At 45.6% G+C, this 26,808-nt stretch overlaps 1 protein-coding gene across 1 annotated transcript in view; it reads right to left on the bottom strand.

Annotated features, from left to right (window-relative positions):
* The window catches only part of LOC102953168 (histone-arginine methyltransferase CARM1-like), a 186,421-nt gene that overhangs the window by 63,946 nt on the left and 95,667 nt on the right, over nucleotides 1-26,808 (bottom strand). Inside the window, exon 6 of the mRNA XM_015542955.2 lies at nucleotides 8,805-8,915. Within this exon, the coding sequence (XP_015398441.2) occupies nucleotides 8,805-8,915 (111 nt within the window). The remainder of the gene's footprint in view (nucleotides 1-8,804; nucleotides 8,916-26,808) is intronic.

The raw sequence follows: 26,808 nt of genomic DNA, 5'->3' as shown, positions 1-26,808 counted from the left end.
CGAGCCCTGCCTCGGGCTGTGTGCTGACAGCATGGAGCCTGCTTGGGATTCTGTCTCTCCGTCTGTCCCTGTCCGTCCCCTGCTCACATGCATGCATGTGTACTCTCCCTCTCTCAAGATAAATAAACGTTTAAAACAAAATAAAAACTCCCAAAACAAACAAACAACAACAACAAAGTCAGAATGATGCAGCCTGTAGGCAAGGAATGTGGGCAGCCTCCAAAGGCTGGAAAAGGCAAAGGATGGACTCTCTGCTAGGGCCTCCAGAAAGAACACGGTTCTGTGACACCTTGATTTTAGCCCCACAAGATCCACTTTGTATTTCTGATGCTCAGAACTGCAAGGCAATGCATATGTGTTGTTTTAAGCCATTAAGCTTCTGTTAATTCGTTACAGCAGCAAGAAGAAACTAATACCTGCCGAGGTCACACGGCCATTAGGCTGTGGATCAAGGATACAACCCCACCCTGGGTGATTCCAGAATCATCAATTCTAATGCGGCAAAGGTGTTTAGAGCCTACGTTATAAGGAACTGAGTGCTGAATGAGACGAAGAGGCAAAGATACTTTCTCTCATGTAGCCTTGCCTCGATCACCAATCCAGCTGTAAGAAGGGTTCTTATTTCCTGGGTAGGGTTTTGTGGCAAATGAGGTGGCGTTCCCCATGGATTTCTTTATGCTGCTCTTGTCCCAAGTGTGTTCCTAGCTGATACGGCCAATGGAGGAAGGTTTCCCTCCTACATGGCAGACCTGTCTGCCCGTTTAAGTGCTTCACAATCAGTTCCTTACAAGAAAAAGATGGGTTTTCTCCTGTATCTTGGAAGAACTATCTGAAGGGTAGGTGGTCCAGCTTCTAGCCAACCCATTAACCTCTTCATCTCCAAGGGAACCATGAGCCCCTGGATGTTCACAGGCTGTGTCCCATCTTCAAGACCTACCACGGCCATCACTTCTCGGCCTTTTGGCTAAGATCAAGTGAAGACCTACCATGTCCAAGGCACTGCATTATCTATGATAAGGGGATGATATTACCTGCCCCAAGCCCTTCACGGATTCTTCTGGAAGAACTACATGTTTGTAGATGTAGAAATGCATCCTAAATTCTAAAAGTTCAGCTACGCAAAAATGCTTATTATCGTTTCCTTAACAGATTCCTTGCTGCCACCTTTTAATTTCATTGTCAGTGCAAAAATAAAAAGTGTTGATGGGCTGGATGGAACTTCATGACTCAGGCATTTTGTCTGTGGAGAATGAGAAGGAAGTAGAAGTAAGCTGTAGGAGACACTAAAAATACTGGAGAAAAAAGCTAGCTCAAAGAGTTGAAATCAGGATAAACTCAGAAAACTTCAAAGTATATGCTCTTTCAAGTGTTCAAGAATTGGCCTTCGAAGTATTTTGTGAAGAGATTACCAACACACGTAAGATAAGGAATCGAGTAAGAACCAAAGGGCCTTCAGAAATCTCCTTGTCGGCAGTAAGAGGCGAAGCTTGAAAAGACGGCATTTCGTGTCTTTCACCCTTTAGGATTCAATTCAAATCCCATCTCTCCTCCACCAGCCTCCCTGACCCGCCCAGGCGACGGGAGCCGTTGCTGGCCCAGGAGCTTCTCATCCCTGCCGTTCACATGTTCTCGCTGTCTTGTGTCAAGAATTTCACTTGTTTGAAATCCACCTGGATTGTAAGCCACTTGAGGGGAGAGATCGTGTCCTAGATGTATGCTGTGTCTTCACATGGCTTCCGACAGTAGAAGGCGCATCGCGTCAGGTGGTGTAATCCATTTCTAGACAATCTTTGCTCGCACCTAAAGCACATGTGACAAAGTGCCCTGTGGCCTCATCTAAGCTTTTAGTATCGTCGCGCTTGTTCCATCACCTCCTGGCTTTGCTATTACATCTTCATCTCCATCCTCCCCCAGCTTCCTCTCTATAGTCCCAAGTTAGGATCTGGAATCTTGATCTTGTAGTACCTGCTCTGGCATATGTTACAGATCTTTGCTTTGGGACCATGGGACTCATTCCCCCAGCTGCTGGAACACTGGCAACGATGGTTCTCAGCTGGGTCTTGTCTTACCAAATTCCCTCCACCCACACAGCCATCTGACCCAAAGCCACAGCCCTTCCCAAGGGAGTGCACACCAAAAAGGTGTGGGATGGAAAGCCCTTGCCTCAAGGTGATTCAACTCCCATAGGCAGCCCCAGCTCAGGAACTCCCGTGCAAGTGGACGTTCACTTTATTCCGACCGTAATGCAGCTTAACGCCTCCTTGCATAGTACCACCCTGCCTCCTTCATTTCTCCACACATCAGGTTCCTGAGAGCCCTCCGTGATAAACTTCCTCCATGCAGATCTCTGCACCAGAGTCTGTTTCCTAGGGAACCTGTTCTGTGACAGATCTCACACATAAATCAGAGAAAAATAAACAATGCCCACAGCATGAGGGACTGGGGAGGGCGCCTCACCTAACATCAAGCCAGTCCAATCCGGCCAAGGCTCCCAATGCCTGGCCATGAACACAGACACCAGCCTGGCCATCCGATGCCAGCCAAGTGAAGTCTGGTCACTTGTGTCCTCTCCATCGGTGCTTCCCACTAGAACTTTCTGCGATGATGGACATGTTCCCTGCCTGCCCTGTCCAATACAATAGCCATCAGCCACTTGTGACTGTCGAGCACTTGAAATGCAGCTAGTGTGACTAAGGTATTTCATTCTTAAAAATTAACCTATATTTAAATACAAACAGTCACATGTGTCTCGTGGCTCCCATGAGGCACAGAACAGCCGTAGATTACGAATCGGGCAGGTCTAGAAAGGCAGTATCTCAATGGCTCCAATTCCACCTGCCTTTACTTCTGCCTCTCCATCATCTGGAAGTACCTGGTCTGACTCCTTCAAAGTCATCCTAATGAGGCAGACAGAGGAACTGTGTACCAGTAAAGTCTAATTATTAAGTGGCCCAACAATGATTATGAATATTGTTAAGTCTCAGTGCCAGAGAGCTCTGTTTCAAGATTAAACTGGTTATAACGCATCAATCTATTCACCATTGCTTACCCTCATAGTCTTGTATTCCCCTGGCCCCCCAAGGAATTAGATGGAGAGAAATGACCTGTGTTTGCGTGCAACTGAAATTAAGGAATACCCCCTTTCTTGACTGTGTATGTGTGTACGTTTGATTAATGCCTTTTTCTTTGCCATTTGGTCTATATGATCCTGGAGCTTCAGCTCTATGTTTTGTACATAAGAAAGCAAAAAGAGAGAAAGACACAGCTGCCATTTTGAGGTGGACAGGCTGGGAACCCAGGGGAGACCTTTAGTCCTGCCCTGTTTCTTGGACAAGGACGATCTCTTATTACTGACCCAGAAATGTCAGAAGGGGCCCAGGATGAGAGCACATGGCTGCACTTGGGTAAGTTCATGACTATCCCGCAAAAACTGACTCTGTGTACATGCCCTCCAAACAAGGAGTCATTCACACCATCCTGCCGTCTGAGGGTCAGCCCGGACACAATCCGTGTGAGCCACTGAAAGCAACTGAAATTGAATCCAGTGCAACTTGAAAATATTCTGTTTACTTAAAGCCCAGAAGCCTAGCGTGAGAAGAAGAATCCAGGCCCAGGCGATGGTAGTTAAATTTGTTCATTTTTCTTTCTTGTTGCAATTTTATCTTTTCCGAGCAATTTAATGAAGACTCCAGAGGAAAGAATTAAATGTCTGCTGGTTCAATTACCAAATAATGAAAAGGTCGAAAGGAGCCCCATGCACTGTGTGCTGAGCCGCTATAAAAGCCTGTGCTTACAGTGAAAATCTTTTGTGTGCTGTTCACACTTGCAATCTGCCACCCACAAATTGTACAGATGATTGTCAGTGTAAGAAGCAGAAATCAAGAGCTGGTACAGGTCGCCCTCCACAAGGGTGAAAAGGCCTGGCCCACGGGGGCATCTCACGACACCCACGGCAGCAGCCAGAGGCACGGTGGGGACCATAGCCTTCATCAGGAGGGACCAGACTGGCATTAAATCCACCCTTTGAGAAGGTTCTAATCACCTTTGGCCCTGAATGCATTGTGACTAGCCTGTCCTTGGGGCCACATGCAGGGTACGTCTCCGGGGCCAAAGAGACCTGGCAGCAAGGATTTCAAGGACTCTGCGCAGCCTCTCTGGCATCTGAAAAGCTACCCCCGCCCCCAACCTGCCCCAACTATATACAGAAAAGAAAGATTACAGAAACACAAAAATCCTCTACAGAAGCCAAAAACAAAGATAAAATAAAACTACGGTTTTTGGAATTCAAGCTTTAAAAATCAAGTCTCTTTGGAAATAATAGGCAAGCAAAAAGGCAGCTCGGTATAGACTCTCCTAGCCCCAACACCCACGATGACCATCTCTCCGCTCATGCTGCGGCTTCTCTAAAACCTTTGGATCAGTGACATCGAAAGACTCAATGGACAAGTCGTTGTACAGCTTCTTTTTTCACCCTTAAATTAAGCTCTTCTTTGGTTATTTCAGAGAATAGCCTCATTCTTAGGAAACACACACTGAAATGTTTAAGGATAAAGGGTCATAATATATATCGCTGACCCATAGTAAAAAGTGTGTGTGCGTGTGTGTGCGTGTGTGTGTGTGTGTGTGTGTGTGTGTGTGTGTGTGTCTTCCTCCTTTATCTCTATCGACATATATGTAAATATTTACATACACGTGTATATACATTTGGGGGAGGGATGAGACGGAAACCAGACTAAACGATAAAGCAAGGGGGGTAAAGTGTAAAGAGAATTTGGGCAGCCTTTGAACTATTTTTATTTTTACAACGTACCTGCAAGTTTGAAATTATTCCAAGTTTTAAATAGTGCAAAAAGTTTTAAATAGTGCAAAAAGTTTTAATTCTTTCTCTTTTCTTCTCCTGTGTATTAGCTCCTTGCTAGATACCCTCATAATTACACAACAGCCACACTCTGGGTAACAGTGGCCGTGAGGGGAGCGCCACTCCATGAGAAGGCAACAGTTCCGCTGATATGTGTAATCAGGATGAAGATTCTCTTGGAGAAACCAATCTCAAAGACAATTCTAGAACGGCCCCTCTTACGGTGCACTGGTGATTACTGAGGGTTTATGCTGGGGTTGGAGAGCGACTATGGATAGGGAATGCAAGAGTATCTCTAGATAATTCCTTCCTCTCTTCTCTTAAAATACTACAGCCAAGGGTATTACGTTCTCAAGGTTTTAAAAATCATGACTATTCCTCAAATCAAGTTAAAATATACGTGAGGGGCACTGTTAAGCGTCAGACTCCTGATCTCAGCTCAGGTCATGGTCTCACGGTTCATGAGTTTGAGCCCCGCTTCAGGCTCCATGCTGACACCGCGGAATCTGCTTAGGATTCTCTCTCTCTCCCTCTCTCTCTCCCCCTCCCCTGCTCATGCTCGCTTTCTCGAAAATGAAAAAAATAAACTTAAAAAAATAAAATATATGTAAACATATGTGAAAACAAACTGTATGAGAAAAAGAAAATCTCTGAATTATTTATGCCACTTTTTTGGGGGGGTGGGGGGAGTGGTGTCTGAAATGAGAGACCACAGGATCATTCTGTTATCAGAAGAGACCCTCTCTGGGGGCACCTGGGTGGCTTAGTCAGCTGAGCGCCCGACTTTGGCTTAGGTCATGATCTCGCAATTTGTGAGTTTGAGCCCCACATCAGGCTCGCTGCTGTCAGTCGGTCAGCGTAGAGCCCACTTAGTATCCTCTGTCCCCCTCTGTCTGCCCCTCCCCCACTTGCGCTCTCCCAAAAATAAATATTAAAAAAAAAATAATACAAGAATAGAACCTCTCTGAAGACTGACCTTAATCGGTACTGCTACTCCTATATTCCCAAAAAACACAACTGTGGGATGCACTTGAATGAATATATGATTAAATGATTGAGCAACACCTGAGATAAAGTTCTAGGCTCACTTCCTTATCCTTAGGAATACCCTGTAAGATGTATGAAAATCTAAGCGGAGGCATCTTTAACTATAGGGTTCTCTCTTCATAAGCTTCTATTCTCCTCTTCTCCTTTATTTAGGATTCCATATTTAAATCTACTAGCATCGTAAAGAAAAAGGTGAGATCAACTGGACAAAGCTATTTTTCACACATATAATGGAATAGGATTAATACCGAGAGTACAGAAAGCATTCCTACAGATGAATTAGAATTAAAAAGATAATTCAAAGTAAAACTTGTCCAAAAGAGCCCTTGAACAGCTATTCCACAGAAGAGAAGGCACAAACGGCCAAAACGCTCTGCCCAGGTGCTCAAAGTCATTAATAAGTGGAAAATGCAAATGCAAATGCAAATGCAAACAGCATGTCATAAAAACCAGATGGGCAAAAATTCCAAAGCCTGACAATATCAACTGCTGACGAAGCTGTGGAACAATGGCACTGTCGTTTACTGCTGGAGGGAGGGAAAGGTGGAAGAACCACTGTGGGAAACACCTGGTCATTACAGAGCAGAGTTGAAGGCATGCGTGTCCTGTGACCCAACAATTCTACTGCTGGGTCTATACCGAGAAGCTCTATCAAAGGCGCAGCGGCGGGCGGGTGTTGTGCAAGAATATTCCTAACAACACTTGTATAACGGAGGCCATCCAAAGTCTGCCAACAGAAGAGTAAACTAGCAACTTGAGGCATTTCATACAATAGAACAGTATCCAACACTGAAGATAAAGAAACAATAGTTGTGTACATCCACAGAATGGTCATCAGGAACATGATGTTGGACGAAAAAAACAAATGATACAAGAATGCATACATTATGATTCTATTTATGAAACAGGGTTTGTTTTTAGGGATAGAAAGAGGGGTAGGGGCGCCTGGGTAGTTCAGTCGGTTGAACACCCAACTTCAGTTCAGGTCATAATCTCACAGCTAGTGAGTTCGAGCCCCACGTCAGGCTCTGTGCTGACAGCTCAGAGCCTGGAGCCTGCTTCAGATTCTGTGTCTCCTTCTCTCTCTGCCCCTCCCCAGCTTGTGCTCGCTCTCTCTCTCTCTCTCTCTCTCAAAAATAAAATAAAACATGGGGCGCCTGGATGGCGCAGTCGGTTAAGCGTCCGACTTCAGCCAGGTCACGATCTCGCGGTCCGTGAGTTCGAGCCCCGCGTCAGGCTCTGGGCTGATGGCTCGGAGCCTGGAGCCTGTTTCCGATTCTGTGTCTCCCTCTCTCTCTGCCCCTCCCCCGTTCATGCTCTGTCTCTCTCTGTCCCAAAAATAAATAAAAAACGTTGAAAAAAAAAATAAAAATAAAAATAAATAAATAAATAAATAAAACATTAAAAAAATTAAAAAAAAAAGAAATATATAAGGTAAACCTATACATAACAAGGGAATGAGAAACAAAAATTCAAGACTGTGGTTACCTGTGTCTAGAGAAGAAAGGAAAAGCAATCAGGAGGAGCCATATGGACCTTGAATGGAAACCCTAATGGCCTATTTCTTAAAAGAAGTAGAGGGCACATGTCCATTGCATCATTATCCTTTATACTTACACATCTTACAAATATTCTTTTGCGCGTATCCAATATTCAACAAAAACAACTTTTAAGAACTGGTGAAGAAGGAAATGACCAAAAATATTTTATCAAGACTTGTTGGAAAGGAAAACAACATTCCAGCCAGCAGGCTTTGGCAATCTTTCCTTCCACACACGCCATACCGGCCTGTCTCTGATTCTTCTTTGTTCACTCGATCCAAAACCAACCACGGCTCTGCGTTACCAGTTGTCCCGGGTTGGGGAAACATTTCACGATATTCATTAGAAGGAACAGCCAAACTTCCTTCTCTGTCCTCCTAACCCTCATTAAAATTCAGGCCTCGTCCAGGTGTGAATGACAAGCACAGTACCGCATTCACGCATGCGCACACACCCATCCAATCTCTGCAGCTCAGTCAGGTTATTATTATATCCAACCAACTATTACTGAAAGCCATTATGACCTGACTTTTGCCTTTGACTTATTCTCTAATATTTGTACATATTTAATCATGATAACAGAATACCATATTCAAAACAAAGAATCTATCCTCCAACCTATGCCTGAAATCTGAAAAAGCTCCTTGAAACACAGACATCTGTCTATGCTCCAAATACAACCATGTAGCAACAGCCCTTTAAAGCTAAACTAAAATTTAAAGTGAGTGGTGCAGGGGCGCCTGGGTGGCTCAGTTGGTTAAGCATCTGACTTCGGCTTAGGTCATGATCTTGCGGTTTGTGAGTTCGAGCCCCACGTTGGGCTCTGTGCTGACAGCTTGGAGCCAGCTTGGGATTCCCTGTCTCCTCTCTCTCTGTCCCTCTCCCTCTCACGCTCTGTCTCTCTCTCTCCCAAAAACATTTAAAAAAATTAGGGATCTAGAATGTTAAAAAAAAAAAATTTAAAAAAATAAGGTGAGTGGTACAGTTGGTCAGTACAGCACTTAAGAACAAGATAAATCTCGCTCCAGAAAGTCTGACTCCTCACCTTGGTAGGTCATTAAAGATAAAAAGACATTCATTTCCCCCTCTGGCCCACCTGCCACCCAGTGGATGGGGAAGAAGAAAGTTTTGTTCTATTTTCAATGTCATGAAATTTTTTAAAAACTTGTTTTCATGTCAGTTACTCCAGTGACGTCTGGCTTCTCTCAGCAGTAAAATGCCAACAGGAACAAAATAATCAGACTGGCAAAAAAAAAAAAAATGCTTCTCAATGACCCACCTGGAAGATTCCATCACTTAGTCCCCTGACGTTTACTGAAGACCTAGTTAGGAGACGCTGTAAAAATACAACCACTTACCTCCGCGTACTGTGCGACAGAACTGGCTTCGACAGCATACACTCTCCTAGCTCCAGCCTGCACGGCAAAAAATGATAGTATTCCTGATCCACAGCCAACATCTAGGACAATCTGGAAGAAAGAGCGAAGACAACAGAGGGGTGAGAAAATGCACAGGTATGTTGGCTCCACCATGGCTTTGAGCAATTGTCTTCAGGCTTAACGCCCCAGCTTTGCTGTTTACAAATGGTCTCACCTTAGTCAAGTTAGGGATCTCCGTGAGACTCCATTTTCTCAGATGTTTAATGGGATAATAATATCCACTTTTTAAGGTTTGTTGGAGGGATGAAGTAACATGAAGTATCTACAGAGCACCTGGCAGGTAATTGGTGTTTTTCAAATCACTGCTCTTATTACTATGGTGTCTCTGTTTTTTGTTTTTAATTTATTTTTGAGACAGAGAGAGACAGAGCATGAGCAGGGGAGGGGCAGAGAGAGAGAGAGGGAGACACAGAATCTGAACCAGGCTCCAGGCTCTGAGCTGTCAGCAGAGTCCAACGCGGGGCTCGAACTCATGGACTGTGAGACCATGACCTGAGCTGAAGTCAGACGCTGAACTGACTGAGCCACCCAGGCTCCCCTACCATGGTGTCTTTGTAACACAGATCGCTGTTAGGACGTCCAGGGCCAAGAAAAGTAAAGCGTCATGAATAAGCTCGCCTATCAAATCTGTTAGCAGGAACAAAACGAAAAGTGTCACCGATCATTTTATATGTTTTTATACCTTCTGTGTTTTATTTTATATATGTAAAATTTTTATATATAAATTTATTACATATTCATATATGTATATATTCAGAAATAACTGAAGATAAAGTCTTCAAAAATCCAAAAGTGGGGTTTGTGCTTGCTTTTTTTTCTTTTTTGCAGGCCCCCCACCCCACAGTTGGGGAGGTTTACACATGGAGGGTAGGAGGGTATTAAGGCAGTGGACAGATAGAATTCTCAGAAGCTTTTTTTCTATTCTCTGGGTTCAGACCTTGGACTTAAATCAAGACAATCACCTTTCGCTAGCACAAGGGCCCAACATTTGAGAGGCAGGAGGTACGTGATATGTATTGGGCCTCCTCCCCAAACATGTCTGCGGCCAAGGCCCAAATTTCAATCTGATCACTGGGATTTCAGGTGACTGCTCCTGCCACATCAGTGACTCTTAACTCAGCGTCTTTCAGCACTGGCTTTGAGCAAGACGTTTTGATTGGCTCTAAATCCTGATAATAAATGTCTGAGTAAACAGCATTACTAGGACTACTTTGGAGACGACCACACTGAAATTCGGACACGGACCAACAGGCCCCAGTTCATCTAGCAGCAGAGAGGGGAGTGAAGACTCGCATCTGGGTACATCCGCCTTCCAAGCGCGTGTTCCGTAAAACCTGCTTACTTACGTCCATCCTCATAAATCTGTCATTTTCACACGGCGACGCCGATAGGCAATGTTAGGCGAGGAAACCAAGTATTACTTTTCGTAGGAAATTTAGAAAAGATCTCTCTCTCTTTTTTTTTTTACTTTGATAGCAGGAAAATTTCCCCCCAAAATAGGAAATATCAAGAGGGTGTGTGTGTGCGTGTCTGTGTGTGTTTTAACCGCAGTATCACACTGTGCTGACACAGATACTGTGCCATTATTCTAAGAGAGCATGCCGTTAGTAACGGGTTCACAGTGCTCACTCATATTAATGCTAGAACTGTGGCTGTATTCCATATGGTTTCCTAGGGTTTGGGTAATTAGGAGCATTACCAATTTAAAATGTCACCCAGGCTCTGGAATTTGCTGTCAGGCTGTCTACACTTTTAGAAATACCAACATTCCCCTCCCCTCGTCCTCCCTAGGAAATACATCATCTTCACATGGCCCTGCTCTGTTGCAAGAACACCTGTGACCACTCTTTAGCGAATGCGGCCATTAGGGTGGGGAGTACAATTCACAGCACCCCCCCCCCCCCCAAATAGATACACCAGATCCAGAAGAATCTTTCTGGAGCCTTATTCAATAAAAATATAAAACTTCACAGTCTACACCCAGTCCAAAACATGGATGCAAAATGAAGACACAATGAGAATTGCACCTGTTTGCTCTGGTGACAGGTGCCCTGAAAACCTGTGAGTGGTGTTCTTTGTCTCTTTTATTAGGGAGCTGTGAAGCACATCTTGGCACAGCGTTTTTCAGCTCTCTTGACCCTTGCAGATTAAAAACCAAAGAAATGTTTGCCGCAAAAGAGAGGAAGGAGATAGGTGATGGAAAGAAAAGAGAAAAAGGTCAGAGATGGGAGGGAGCCTGATGGATGTGGTTCAAACTTTGCCCAGATTAGTCCATTTGGTACGCTTTAATAGACCCAGACCCTATCTGATGAAAAATCCCAAATGAAGGCAATTTCCCAGCTACCTTATTTCAATACCTCTTTTCAGGCCCAAATAACCTTATTCATTTGGTTATTTCAAAACAGTGCATAGGCCTTGGAAAAGAATCTGATCTTTTCTTAGCATTATCCAGATAATGCCATCTGCTTCCCACTTGTGTATATATGTAAAAAGTTAATAAGGGAATTTTCAGTCTGGAGCTGATGGGAGAGGGTGGGGAGAGGAAGGAACATTTTGCCTTGTCTACGTAAGCCTTGCAATGTTGCAAACAAAGCTCTGGAGGGCTTAGAATAAATCCTCTGGTGAAAAAACGAAAGGTCAAAGCAAATATTTAGGCTGTAATGGAAATATACTACCCTTTCCAGCTGGGGTTTCCAAATCCGAGAGGAGAGAGGCCACTAACACAGATAACTCTGTTATACGCTTTCCTACATGGCACTTCAGGAAGCCTTGAAGCTACCTCCAATCATATTTTCTTGCCCTCACAGAAGATTACATTGGTCCCAGTTTTTATTCTAGCACTGGTAGGCCACCACAGGACTGGGCACGTGTGAGGACCTTGGCAGATATTAAGTTATCCTTTCTTGCCCTAGGGAAAAAAATATCCCCCCACGTTGGGCAGAGGCAATAAAATCCCCTTGTACCTCCAAAGCCATCCACAGTTTCCCAAGGATGTTCTCCTCACACTATTTGATTGCAATGTCTCCCTGGAAAGGGGAGTTCACAGTTTGTCCCCATTTTATTGATGAGGAAACGAGGCGTGGACAGACTACTTCCAGCTCAAGGTAACATGGCCGGTAAGCGGCAGAGTTGGGCAATGCTCAACCCTCCCCACCATCGTGGCCTTCTCTCTGTGTAGTAAAAGATGAGAAAAAAGGGGTGTGCTGTGAAGAGATGAAAATCTGGGCATATCAGACACCCCCAATGGTGCCACGCAGCTAAGTGGAAAGTCCCCATCTCCTCGATGTGCTGTCCTTGGGCCTCAGCCATCCGGCAATGACTGGCTTTCCTGGTCTCTTTTTCTGTAATTCTCTTCTTTCTTCCTCCCCCCACCCCCACCCCCCGGCTTGCCAACTGCAGGCCTTTTCCTGATTCTAGGCTCCCTCATGTGTGATCCCCTGTGGCAGAGGGAGCCGAGAGCCTGCCAGACGTTCATGCTCTCTCAGAGCCTGGACGACAATCTCTGCTCCCCTGTATCTCCATAGGGCCACGGGACCACTTAGCTCAATGGAGCATGAGGGGAAGTGACGAGTGTCCCTTCTGTGGGGAGGTGGCTGAAGGTGTACCTTGCCTTCCTTCCCCACACCCTCTGCTTCTTATGGAATCATGCTGGAAACCACCTGCTGGAGGTGAAAACAGCCTGACGCCCTGGGTCACCACTTTGGGAAGAGCCACTCAGAACACCCTGGACGTGCCATAAGAAAGAAATTTCCTTACGTGAAACCACTGAGATTTAGGGACTGTTTGCTTTAGTGGTTGGCACACACTGAAACAATACTTTTCTGCTGGGTGAAATTCTTCTCATTTTTCCCCCTGGGGAAGTGACGACCAAGCACAGATACCACATCTCTGGGACATGTTCTCTGACGTCCCCAGTCTAGGCTGCCTGGTACATGGCTCTCCAGAAGAGCTTACCACAGGACACTGCATATACAGTAAAACCTTGGAGTGCGAGTAACTTGTTCTGCAAATGTTCCGCAAGACGAGCAGACATTTCTAATGAATTTTAACTTGATAAACGAGCCATGTCTTGCAATATGAGTCGTCCGTGATGCCGAACGTCACGCGATCACAACTGAGCCAATGGTTCTCTCTCTCTTTCTCTCTTTCACTGTGGGATTGTGGGTAATCATCCCCCATGCTTGGATGTTCAGTCTCAGGCTGCGGTGTTTGGCAGAGATCGGTAATTTTTCAGAACATTGGAAGGTGCCCCCCACTGGCAGTAGTGTATTTTTTGTCACTTCAAAGCACCCATGGATGTTCCTCTGGTTTTCCGTACAAGAGTAAGGTTAGGAATGCTTTGCTTCATTCTAGGTCAGGCTGCCAGCAGATTATAGACCCTTTCCTCTGCTGCCTTATTGCCAGTTACATTACATAGAGTATAGGACAAGAGTTTTTTTTTTTTTAATTTTTTAATGTTTTTATTTATTTTTGAGAGAGAGAGAGAGACAGAACACAAGCAGGGCAGAGGCAGAGAGAGAGGGAGACACAGAATCTGAAGCAGGCTCTAGGCTCTGAGCTGTCAGCACAGAGCCCAATGTGGGGCTTGAACTCACAGACCGTGAGATCATGACCTGAGCTGAAGTCAGATGCTCAACGGACTGAGCCACCCAGGCGCCCCTGACAAGAGTTTTTAAGACTGCACTGTAGTCGACATTCGTTAGTGAAACTCGTCCTACTCAATAACTCTCCTCTCTCTCGTTTCCCTCACACCAGCCACAAAGGTTTTCAAAGGTAAATGTAGGTTAATTTGCTTTTTTCTTGATATCTTGTATTTTCGTTATTATTTTGTATATTGCAATACTGTAATCATTTTTATATGAATATTTTTGGGTTGTGGAACAAATCATCTGAGTTCCCATTATTATGGAGAAATTCGCTTTGATACACAAGTACTTAGGATTACATGTACGTTTCTGGAACGAACTATGCTCGCAAACCAACGTTTTACTGTATTTTTTTTCTTTGAAGGTTTTAAGTAATCTCTATGTCCAATGCAGGGCTCGAACTCACAGCCCTGAGATCAAGAGTCACATGCTCTACCTACTGAGCCAGCCAGGTGCCCCGATGATACCGCAAATATTTCTTTACATGTTTGCCTTCCCTGCCAAGCCTATGAGTTCCCCAAAGATAAGAAGCACATCATTTATCTCTCAGCACCCAGCACAACATGAAAGCAAAAATCGTTAATAAATATTTGTTGGCTAAATGACCAAATGCGATGACACATTAGGGCAGTCTTCTAATTCCAACATCACCTTGAAATATTTCTGGAAAAAGCTTATGATGTTCCCCAGCCATTTCAACTCTGGGAGTGTCCTTGCATGCAAAGCTAGCAGCCAGAGGCTAAGCCCAGGATGCCCTTGCCTTATTCAGCACTTACATGCTGAATTTTTTCACTCAACCTAACCTTCTGCTTCTTGGTCTCCAAGCCATCTCACAGACCTGACTCTATACTGTTTCTTTTTGTGATCTCCATCCTTCCTCCTTGACTGTGATCCCAACATGTCTCTTGGGTCACCCTTGTGACTATCTGAGGCAGCCTTCTGCCCTGACCCAGGCCTCTTGGAAGGTTCCATGTTCCTTTCTGCCATAGGGCCTTAGTAAATGCTGCTCCCTTTGGGGTGCTCCCCACTGCATACTCTATGGTATCAGCCTATGGTAATGTTTTTGTTTTTACCTAGTCAATGCTCATTAAGCTAGATCTTTTCTATTTGTTACTCCAGGTCTGTGCTCCACATTCCTCCACCTGCTTTTTGTCACAAGTCTCACCTACGTGGACGGCATCAATGGCTTCCTTGCCCCTGGACCCCATTTGGGAGCAGTCAAGAGAAAATACAACAGAAAGTCAGAGGGGGTGGGGACAGCAAGGTCAGGTGAGTTATTCTCCTGGCTTCTTCCTTCCTGGCTCTCCGGAGACTGGTTGTCCCCTCCACCCAAAGCCACAATTTTCGGTGGGTTTCCATCTTTACGGCTATGACCGTCCCATCCACTTTCCAGGAAGCGCCCATTGCAGCCCACATGTGGTAACAAGTCTCTCTGGCTAGTGCCAGGTTGCTTCAGCATCCTGTGTTGGTTCTCTTAACTCCGCCCACATCTTGGTACACAGTCTTGTGATTTAACTCTCCCAAAACACCCTGTCGAGTGTGTAAACTCTCTCCTGCAGAACCTTTGGCTGACACAACAACTCACCCTTCAGATTCCAAATGGCTCTCCGTGAGAGAAGACATCCCTAATCTCTGTTCCCTTCCCAAGCTAAGTCCTCCTGTTGTATACCCTTCCTTTGTAACACTCCTCCTGGTTATAATTTCCCATTCAATGAGTGATTATTTGATTAACATCTGCTCCCCTGGACTATACACTTGGTTAAGGGAGAGACTTCCACCTGTTCCTCACCCACGACCGAATCCCTGATAAAAGCATACGGTCTGGCACATAGTGGAGACATTCACTACATCTCTGTTGAACAAACTGAATAAGGAAAATGTGTCTCTGGGGAGCCTGGGTGGCTCAGTCAGTTGAGCATGTGACTCTTGATTTTGGCTCAGGTCATGATCCCAGGGTTGTGGGATCGAGCCCCACATCAGGCTCCATGCTGGGAACGGAACCTGCTTGAGATTCTCTCCCTCCCTCTGTCCCTCTCTTCTACTCACACTTGCTCTCTCTCTCTCTCTTTAAAAAGAGAAAGAAAATGTGTCTTACTGCCACAAAGAGGGAACCAGTTCATGATCCAGAAAATACTACCTCCTTAAAAAGCATCTTCTACCGGCATAACACAACCTCTCCAATCTAGTGATCGTAAGCAACTTTCAAAGAAGGACTTTATTTTATTTTTTTACATTGCCATATTATATCACACTATGATCCAGTTAGCTCTTGTGTACAATGCTTCTCTAGAGAGAGAATAAATCCTCAGCCGCCCCCGGCCACACAGGCAGTAAGTGAAGATGGTGAATTTGGGGCTCCTATCAGGGAACACAAGAAAATGGTGTGAACTCCCTGCCAGGACTCATGGGGAAAAGTCAACAATTGGTCCATGTAACAGTGGCCAAGAATTCTAAGAATGTATTTATAAATAAAGTAAATTCGAAAAATATTAAACAGATAGGGTCATCCTTCTGTTTATACAGATGATATTAATTATATGCTCTGGTGGTTTTCCCGGGCAAAGAAATCCTGCAAAATGTTTGGATGGGGCTAAAACAGCTCCAAGAAGGTTCAGAGACACTTATTTGGATTTTACTAGGTTAAAATTAATGAGGAACATCTAGGTCTTTATGAAAGTGTGAAACAAAATCACTCTTGAATAACAGAGTAAAAAGAAAGTAAATACGTACCCTTTGTTTTATACTTATTATGTTGTTATGCCTGTAAGAACTTTGTTGGCATTACCTCATTTACTTGTGATGACAATTCTATAATGAGAGTACGATTATTTTCTCCATGTTGTAAAGAGGCTGCGAATCTGATAAAGTTACAGCTACGGACTTAATAAATAGCAGAGATGAAATAAAAAAAGCAAACGCGTCTAACTCAAACCCTATGCTCTCAGCCGCTCCCTTCATCTTCCACTTATTATTATTTTTTTTTTTGAGTTTACTTATTGATTTTGAGTGGGGGAGGGGCAGAGAGAGAGAGAGAGAGAGAGAGAGAGAGAGAGAGAGTCACTCTCAAGCAGGCTCTGCACTGTCGGCCTGGAGCCCAATGTGGGGCTCAAAGCCACAAACTGAGGTCACAACCTGAGCCAAAACCAAGAGTCAGATGCTTAACGAGCTGAGCCCGGGTGCTTCCCACTTAGGTCATTCTTTGCACTCTTCAGGCTATAGTAATATTGGTCACACTTGGCCTTCTTATTTCACCCCAGCAATTCTATAATTATCTTCCAAGACTGGGGTCCTGATTACCCCACGATCAGCCCCTTGAGTTATGCCAGTTATTATTAATTCCTTCTTTCTTTCGTGGCTTGAGCATATCAATACCTGATCCTGAACTGAATATCCCAACTGTAATTTCTGTACGTCCTATACGCCGAAATCCTGTGTCCAACCCACCTGTCCACTGCCAATGCCACCAATGTTTCTTCTCGCCATTGTCATCTCACATCTGGAGACACCTCCGCCAAACCACCCAAAGTGACGTGGGCCCCATGCTCTTGCAGTGCTGGGCCTGTTTCCATCACCACCTGCCATGGACTGCCTACCTCCATAGATTTCACTCGACTCTTTCAGTATCCCAGCTCTTGACTGACAGATGGACTACACAGCGTCTAGACGGTAACAGAATGACGGACCTGCACAGCTTTCTTTGTGGTCAGAGAAGAAAATTCCAAATCATCCCAAGGCCTGCAGAAGACATCCTTTTATGGCCTTTGCAGCTAAGACTTCAATTTTGTTCAGATAATCAGCACTTCCATTATGGCATAAGAATCCTGCAGCGGGAGCTCCTCAGAAGATAGAATTCTATATCTGCTGTGCAGTGAAACTTGGCTTTGACCAAAGAGCTGCCTGTATTTGAACAATGCATGTTTAATGCTTAGGAACCTTTGTTTCATCTTGCCTGGTCTTCTGGCAGAAGGTAGATAAATCCATCACCCATCTTTTAAGAGAAGTACCTTTCACCAGCTCTCCCATGATTTTCCTGTTGTTGTGGAAAACACAGAGTATATGGATCACGCTTTGCTTATCTCCCGATGATCAGCCCCCTTCATAGGCTGCCAGTGGTCTCAGTGGTCTCGGATTAAAGCTCACCTAGCTCTAAAGCTTTAGACACTCAATCATTCATCGGACATCTACTAAATGCCTCACATTACCCACTGCGCCAAGCACTGCTAGGCGCTGGGAATGCAGAGATGAATGAAGCACGATTGTCTGGGACAGAGAGAGAGACAGATGTCAGAAAGAAGTACAATTATGTGTTGCATTATTGTATGACATTAATTATTTGTATGCAATACTGTGTTTCACGATTGTAGGACAGAATTACATAAAGGAGTCTGGAAAGACTTCCCTGAGGTACACTGAGCAGTGGACATTGAAAGTTGAGTCAAAGTTGTGCTCTCTGAATCGACAGAGTAGTGGGAGCACCTAGAGCCTGTCACATTTAGGAGGCAATAGATGTCCTCCGAGCGTCATTTGTGTGTTACGGGTAGAAGTAGGGACATAGCTGAGACAGTAACATGACAGGAGCCAAAGCTGGAGCAACTGTCAGCCACCTGATCACAGACGGTCTTGTATACAAGACCAAGAGCTTGGACTTGATCCGCAAGTAAAGAAGGACCATAAGACATTTCAACAGGAGAATTATTCTCAATATTACTGAGTACTTATCCTCCACCGTTTAGTAAACCATCCCCACTCCCAGGGAGGGACCCTGGTGGCCTATGTCAATCCTAGCTGGTTCCGTTCCTTTTGCCAGTGATGGCTTTAGGCTCAGGTGTGTGATAAAATGCTATTAATGAGACCGGAGGGCAAGTCCACAAGGGGGTATTGGCAAGTATCTCTTCCCTTCTGAGACACACAGAAAAGACACCTCTTCTTTCTTGGACACAGTTAAACTAAGGATGTGATGTTCAGAGTAATTGGGTTAAAACACCTTGGAGTTATACCACCTCTGACAGTTTTAGCCGACGTGAGTGGGGACTTTCTCCCACGTAAAGCCAAAGGTATTTTTCACTCTGGTGCCAGTAGGGAAACTAAGTGGGAAACTTGCAACATTCCAGAAGGACGATATGAATGAGAGCTACGAATGAGCAAGGGGACAGAGGGGAACAGGAGTTGGAAAAGCTAAAGTATTTGGAGCTAAAGTATTTGGAGACTGGACAGGAAAAGGGAAGGTCTAGACTGCCTCCCAGGTCTCTGGCTGGGGTGGTGTTTACGACACGCTCGGGTTTTGCGCGGTGCCGGAATGGGAACAGTTGCGTGGCTGTGTGGCCAGGGTGGCCCTAGAAATTGCTTGTGGTCATCTGCGAACGCTGGAGCTGAGTTTCATTGCTGCTGCCACTGCTACAGCCACTACTGCCCAAGGCTCTGCTGCGGGGGCGCCCCCGGGCCCTCATGGTGGTCATGGGCAGGACAAAACAGCACACGCTCCCCACTCACGCCACCTGTATTTTGTTCCACGCCTGTTCCCGCAATTTCCTTGCTGGTTTTGAGGCGTGAGGCAAGCCCAAGAGCACCCGCTTAGCACCGGCACGTGTGTGCCCTTGAAACACAAGGGAGTTGACACCTTGTGGAGGCGAACCTTGGCCAGTCCGAGTGTGGCACCCAGGGGACAAGTCTTTCCCCTTTTCTCCCCTTCAATGAATGGCTTGGGGATAAAGGGGCCTCATGTGGCCTCTTTGAATATATCATGTGACACCAAGCAGTTTTAATAAAGCTGTGGCAAGGTCAGTAATATGCTCTCTTACCCTCTCTGTCCTTCCCGGCCTCACTCTCCTCCTCCTTAAACGTGCTTTCCTAAGATCGGCCTCCCTAATAAAGTACAAGCTCGTAAGCCTCTGCCTCAGGATCTGTGATTTAGGGAAGCTAGGTGAGGAAAATGACGGAAGTTACACGAAATTCAACATGACCACTGAGTCCACAGCTCAGATTAAGCGAAAAGAGGAGTCCAAGTTCTAAGCTCATCAGAGCCCAATTCCCGGTTCAGTGCTAGACAAGATCAGGTTCTAGTAGAGTACTTACAGCTGCCTTTTTCATGGATCGTGTGGTCCTATGTAACTGCTTCTCATTGATTTTATCCTGTTTGCCTACTTATGTTCTTATACTGGAAAGCAGATACTAAAACAAAATCATGTACCTTAGAAATGATGGCTGCACAGAGGGTTCTGCCTAATCCTGGGCACTGCCTCAGAAGTACTGCCTTAGAGGGAACAGGGAGGTTTAGAAATTCAACCCTAGGAACTTTCTAAAATGCCTCGTATCCAGTGGGTAGGCAATCCATCAGGCAGAGTTAATAGTAAGTTAACCAATAAAACCACAGCAGTGAGATATTAATCCTTCAAACCCTCCCGTTTTTTCCCCTAGTTCCCTCTCACGCACAGCTGATGCATTGACAATATCACCTTAGCAATCTGTCCCTTCTTGAACGATTTTGCAAAAGCAGCATCTGGTATGATGGTCATTAGTGCCATTTACCAACTATTTTTGGTACTCCTTATGTGCACGCGGTAGGATTGCATCTCCTTGCTCTTTCGAATTAGCAGTGACCCCATGACTCGCTACGGCCCACGTGATGTGGTCAGAAGTACCGTGGGTCACTTCCGGTTGGAAGATTGAAGAACTCGGGGCGGGGTCTGCCATTCTCTCCCTCTCCCTGCGTGTTTCACGTGGAGGCCGCTCCTGCAGTCTGGGGCCTGGGGTGAGCCTAAGACAAGGCGGGGCCCTCAGCCAGCCCCTAATGGATCGGCTGGGACGTAAGCTCTGGTGGCTTAAACCACGGAGGCCTGACGATCGACTGCTATAGTGCCATCACCCCGTTGTGCTGCCGGGTCTGAGTCAGTCTCATCTCCATTCACCATGAACCTCAGAAAGAGTAAGGGCGCTTGTCACCATCTTGAAAGACGCAGAGATGGGCTCTGAGCACAGGTATCTTGGCTAGAAATCCATCTAGCGCATGGAAGCCCCCCGCTCCCTCATTCCCAAATGCCCTAAAAAAGAGTCTGAAACCACCGTGTATTCAGTCTCCTTGGCTCTCCCTGAAAGCTGTGCTTTGCTCTCATACCAAACGAAAGCAGTTTCCTCTGCCGGCTCTGGCATCTTTCTCCCTGTGGTCTTCCGGCAGCGGCTTCTATTCAAGCTCAGGAGAATCCTGGCACAGACACGCCATCTGCCTTCACACTCACATTCTACGCAGAGAATCATTCTGCGTAGAATCATTCCCTTCACATTCTACGAAGGGAAATCTACGCAGAGGCTCCCTTAAGGCTCAAGGGGCCAAAGAGATCAGTTAAGACCAAAGTCCATTTTTCACGGCACCTGCGTAGCTCAGGCAGTTAAGCTCCTGACTCTTGGTTTTGGCTCAGGCCACGATCTCCTGGTTTGTGGGTTCAAGTCCCGCTATGGGCTCTGTGCTGACAGCAGAGAGCCTGCTTGGGATTCTCTCTCTCCCTTTCTCTCTGCCCCTCCCGTGCTTGCATGCTCAGTCTCTCTCTCTCTCAAAAGAAATAAACTTAAAAAAAAAAAAAAAAGAAAGAAAAAAAAGGCCAAGTCCCATTTCTCTATCTTTCTGCTCACCCCTACCTCACAGAATCAATCCCTGGGACGAGTTCCTGTGGTATACAATCTAGCATGAATCTTGGCCTCCAGAGTGGGTTGAACAGTGTCTCCCAGAATTCACGTCCACCCAAAACCTATGAATGTGACTTTATTTGGAAATAACGTTTTTATAGAGAATTAAGTTCCGATAACAACATACTGGATTATAATAGGTATCATTAGAGGAAGAGACAGATTAACACACAGAGACACACAGAGACATTGTCACAGACAATGGAGACAGAGATTGGAACGATGCGTCTACAAGTCAAGGACCGCCAAAGATTGCCAACAACCACAAGGAACTACAAAGGGGCCAGGAAGCCCACCCCCTCCCTCAGGGCCTTTAGAAGGAACATGGCCCTGGGACACCTTGATTTTGAACTTCTGGCCTCCAGAACAGAGAGAATAAATTTCTGTTGTTCTAAGCTACCGAGCTTGTAAGGCAGCCCTAGGAAATGAAAACAGCCTCCAAAGTCCAAGCCATAGGAAAACAAATGCATTACTCAGGTCTTTCGGAGAGGGGGAGAGAGAGAGAGACCTGAGTTTGCCTATAACTCTACCACTCAGTAGCTGTGCACCCTAAAGCAAGTTAGTCAAATGTATGTATCTGGTCCCTTTATCTATACTATTAGACAACAGGTATGGTGGTTGTTCGCTGCATGGTACGGTGGGCACTTGCCATTCCTATGCCTCTCAGCATCTGAACCCCTTCCTGTGTTTGGACAACGCCCCACTTCTGAGGCAGCACCAGCCTCCCAGCAGGGAAGCTGAAGGCGTCTGATGATCCTTTGTCGCACCCTCGAAGCTAAATCAGAGGCAGGCCCGAAGTTCCACCAATAAGATGCGTTTTGCAGGCGAAGCTCGGAATGTGAAGATTCGGGGCTGCCAGAGAATCCGCTCAGGGGAGGTCACAACTGCGTCCGGATTCCAGCTCACCAGAGGGGAGTTCTAAGGACAATACTCAAGGGCACCAGAGGGTGAAGGCTGGGCAGGCATGGTGCCCATGTCTGGCTGCACTGCTGTCTCTCTGAGACCAATTGTACAGTGTGACTTTGGAACTTATTCTTGGTCACGGAGCCTCCACGCCTACTGTCTGATGACCCCGTATCCTTTAAAGAAATTATTTTCTCTCTTTCCTTCCCTCAAGTCGGGAGAGCTGGCTTTTGAACTTGGCAGCTAACAAGTTAGCACACAAGTACTAAGGGAGATAAGGTATGCCAAGCACCTAGCAGGAATCAGGAGCGATCTCCTTTCTTCCTGCCTCCCTACACAGCACTGAGCAAGGGTTTTGCTGTCACCAGGTCAAAGATGATGCCCAGGGGCGAGAAGCGGAAGACGTAAAGAATGGATTTTTGAAAACGTGGTATATACATACGATGAAAATTACTCTTCCTTAAAAGGGGGATTCCGCCATGAGCAACACCATGGATGAATCTGGAGGGCATTCCGCTCAATCAAATAAGCCAGACACAGAAGGACAAAGGCTACACGATTTCCCTTGAATCAAAGCATCTCAAATAGTCAAATTCATTGAAGCCGAGAGCAAATGCTGGTCGCTAGGGGCTGGGGAGAAGTAGAAATAGGAAAGCATTAGTCAAAGGGTATGAAGTTTCAGCTGCGTGAGATGAGCAACTCAACTCTGAATTCCTGGATGTCCGCTGCACTGTTTGCTACTAATGATGCTGCGTCACATACTTAAACATTTGCTAAGGGGATGGATCTGCTGTTGAGTGTTCTTATCACGGAATATTAAGTAAACAGCAGGATGAAACTTTGGAAGTGATGTGATGGATACGTTTATGGCGGAGACTGTGGTGATGGTTTCCCGGATATACGCTCATGCCTCCAATATCAACAAGTTGCACATGTCAAATATGTATCATTTTTTGACCTGATCCATACCTCATTAAAGAGGTTTTGTTTTGTTGTTTTTTTTTTAAATATTTTTTTTAATGCGCATTTATTTTTGAGAGAGAGACAGAGCGTGAGTGGGCAAGGGGCAGAGAGAGAGGGAGACACAGAATTGGAAGCAGGCTCCAGGCTCTGAGCTGTCAGCACAGAGTCTGATGTGGGGCTCGAACCCACCAACCGCAAGATCATGACCTGAGCCAAAGTCGGTCACTTAAACTGGCTGAGCTATTCTGGCGCACCCCCTCCCTTTGTTTTGTTTTGTTTTTAAAATAAGGAGGCAAGAGCTGTTTCATCCCATACAGACAGGACTCCTGGGCGGGCCTGTGCTGCAGCTTTCTTCCTATCGATGATGAAGGTCAGACCTCATTAGTGTGTGGGCTTAGCCAAGGCTCTGCAGCGTTTCAAAGTGGGAGGAGAACTTCTGAGGAGGATGAGAGGCAGACTCCAGGGCCTTTGACCAAGCTGATGATAAGCCCACAGTGAAGAAAAGTCACCGTGGAGGGGCCAGGAGCTCAGGCTCTGCAAATCAGAGTATCAGCTGACAATCGGGAGTGGGTTGCTTTTGCATGTATGTTGTTGTTATTTACGGTTTTTTTTTTTAAGCTTTCAAATCCCCGAATCCCTTCAGCCTAAACCAACTGCACATTTGAATGCACCAAGCAGCTGTTGCGGCGGGGGATTCTCTCCTGTGTGAAAAAGCTGATTTAAAAAAACAAAAAACAAAAAACAAAGTAATAAGCTCCCGGCTCCCGCTTATTCTCCCAAGGTTCCAGCAACTGGTGCCCTGACAAATGAAGTGTCAAAACATTTCCAAATTAAAACCCTACGGCTCACACAGCCCCACACCCTCAGCAGGATGGACTTTCCCTGCTTGGACCCTGCACACCCTTGAAGAAACTAAAAATAGCCAGATGGCAATTAACAGAAACTCTGAGGAGGGGGAGGGGGTGAGTTCCAGCAGGGGTCAGTTTCCTGGATGGATTCCAAACGGAGTCTTCAGCCAGCAGTGCTCTGGCCAAGAAAGGCTTTTCATTAAAAGTGCACGGGGGAGGCAGCATGGGAAAAAAGAAATCAAGATTTGAAACTATAGCAGAGGCAGAACCCACACCACCATGCCCAACACCATCAGTGACAATAATAATACTTGCTACCAGGTACTGAGTTGTTACCATGGGTCACTGAGCCTTCCATATGCAATGTATCATCTTAACCTAGCAAGGACTCCAAGAAGTAGTCGCCACTCTAACAGATAAAGGATATTAAAGCCCAGAGCCGGTAGCAGCCAACTAGCCAAAGACGTCAAAGCAAACAGGATAAAGGCCTACGGCAGGTGCGTGCTGAGTGACCAGGCTGCTGTTCGAACTTGGCTTTCCAGGTCTGGAACTCGACCATAACCATTGCACCATGCTGCCTCCTACATGCACGGGGATATCTAAGTGACCAAATGTTTCCACGCTGTCCTTAAGCTCAGAGAGACAAAATTCTCCCTTGGCAATTTTAGCAGTCCCTTTCCGGGGTTCATATCTGGGTAGGGGGGGTGCTCTAAAGTAAGACTAACTGGGTTCAAATCCTGGCCTTTTCATTTCCTAGTTGTATAAAATCAGGTAAGTTAATAGCATCCGCAGGCCTTAGCTCTTTTGTCTCTAAAGTGGCAGTGATGTAAGCTTTTATCTCACAAAATTATAATCAAGATCAAAGGAACCTGCTCTGTGGACTGAGTATCTGTGTCCCCCTAAAATTCAAATGTTGAAACTCTAATCCCCAGTGGGATGGTATTTGGAGATGGGGCCTTTGGGAAGGAATGCGGTCACAAGGGCGGAGCCATGGTGAAGGGGATTCGGACCCTTATACGGAGAGACATTAAATAACTCGCTTCCTGTTCTTCTGGGTCGTGTGAAGGTATAACAAGACGACCTATGTATGAGCCAGGGCATGACTCCTCCCCAGACACCGGCTCTACCAACCCTCTGACCTTGGACTTCCCAGCCTCCAGGACTATGACAAATAAATATTTGTTGTTTAAACCACCCTGTCTATGGTAGTTTTGGGATAGCAGGGTTTGTCTGGGGAGACTGGCTGTCCAGCATACAAATGGGTGGAAAAGTTCAGTCTGTGGGGGAAAGAAATAGGAAGGCCTTATTTGGCCACAGGTTCAAGCCTTGTTCTCCAAGCAGCACTACTAACCATAAAGCTGATATTATTTCTACCTGACATCTGGGTCTATTTCTAAATTGGTTCAGAACTCAGAAGGGAAAAGAGATATAATTAATTATCAACCATGTGATTAATTTTCACCTTCATAAACCCCAACAGATAGACGTCTATTTTATTTCACTGGCAGACAAACCCATTTCAGGCCGGCAGGAAAAGGATATTTTGCAAAATCAAATGAGGTTACAGCTGTGAGTGACCTTAAAGATGATCCGGCCAGTATCTTCATTTTTGTGGATGAAAAGATACACAAATGAAAGGGTCAAGTGACATAATCCATGTGAAATTCTGTGGAAGATTAGAATGCAAATTATTCATATGATCAGTCGTTTGGGGAGTGGTCTTAAGAAGCCGTAAACCCCAGAACTAAAAACAGATTATACATAACACAGAAAATAGATTGTAGATAATAGAAAATAGATTATAGATGAAAACTAAGCAACTCCAGAGGGAGAGAAGTTTTCCTAAGCAAAAGTATTACCTCCAGGAAACATCTTCAAACCACAAAGCAATCAATAGTTTAGAGGTGATTATTTTTTTTTCAATTAGCAAAAAATCCCTATCTTAGGTCAATAAGATTGCTTGCCCACTCTCTTGAATACGAGATGGAGAGTCAAAAGAAATAAGCTTTCCCCCTCTACCCTAATCCTGTCCACCTGCCATAATCAGGTCCTCTTTGTTAGGGATGTTTACTTCCTATCTGTTAACCAGGCAGGACCCCACTGGCAAAGCAAGGGTGACGGGCACCTCAGGACATATGACAAGACATCTGAGACCCTGTGGCCAAACAGCCATCTCTGGTCTTATCACCCTCAATCATCAGAGTACCCAGTTTTGCCTTTTAGGAAGCAAGTGGTCCTGGGTAAGTTGGAGAGAATTCACTGCACCATGTCTCTTCCACTAAATACAGAATGCATGGGACAGGTACTTGGAAGACTCTGAAATGTGTACAGTAGCAGGCAGACTGGGGAAGACCAGAATTCAAATACTGCCAAACCACATCCTCCATGATCTGAACTCAACACACCGGAAATAGGCACCAGGGCGCAGACCAAAGAGCTCCTGGGGACACCTAGTAGTTCTGGCTCCAACATCAAGAAAGGACGCTACAGTCTCGAATATGAAAATGCTCCGGTTTTCCCTTCCTCTTCTTTTCTCTTTTCCTCTTCTCTCTCCTCTCCTTCCTTTCTTTCCCTCCCCTTTCCTCTCTTCTGTGTTCCAGCCCCCAGCGATCTAGTGGTAGTGACTGCATCAGGAGCCGAAACGATGAGGGCAGGCAACCTACCTCCGCGTTCGATTTTGTCATTCCCAAAGGCTGAGACCACCAACGCCCCGCCAGCTGCCTTTCTTCTTTCTTTGTCTTCTCTCTGCTTGGCCAGCGTAGGCAAAGTCATGGAAGCGCACGAATAAGCGAGATTTTCAGCCGGAGACTGAGAAGTGGTCCCAGGGAATCAGAAAGCACCGGGAAATCAGGGAGAGGAAGGAGTTTGGCAAAGCAACTCCATAAA

Source organism: Panthera tigris, chromosome D4 (genome assembly GCF_018350195.1).
Source record: "Panthera tigris isolate Pti1 chromosome D4, P.tigris_Pti1_mat1.1, whole genome shotgun sequence".
In the NCBI taxonomy this organism is placed as follows: domain Eukaryota; kingdom Metazoa; phylum Chordata; class Mammalia; order Carnivora; family Felidae; genus Panthera; species Panthera tigris.
The sequence above is the reverse complement of the archived record's forward strand: the minus strand, read 5'-3'. Positions and strand labels throughout refer to the sequence as shown.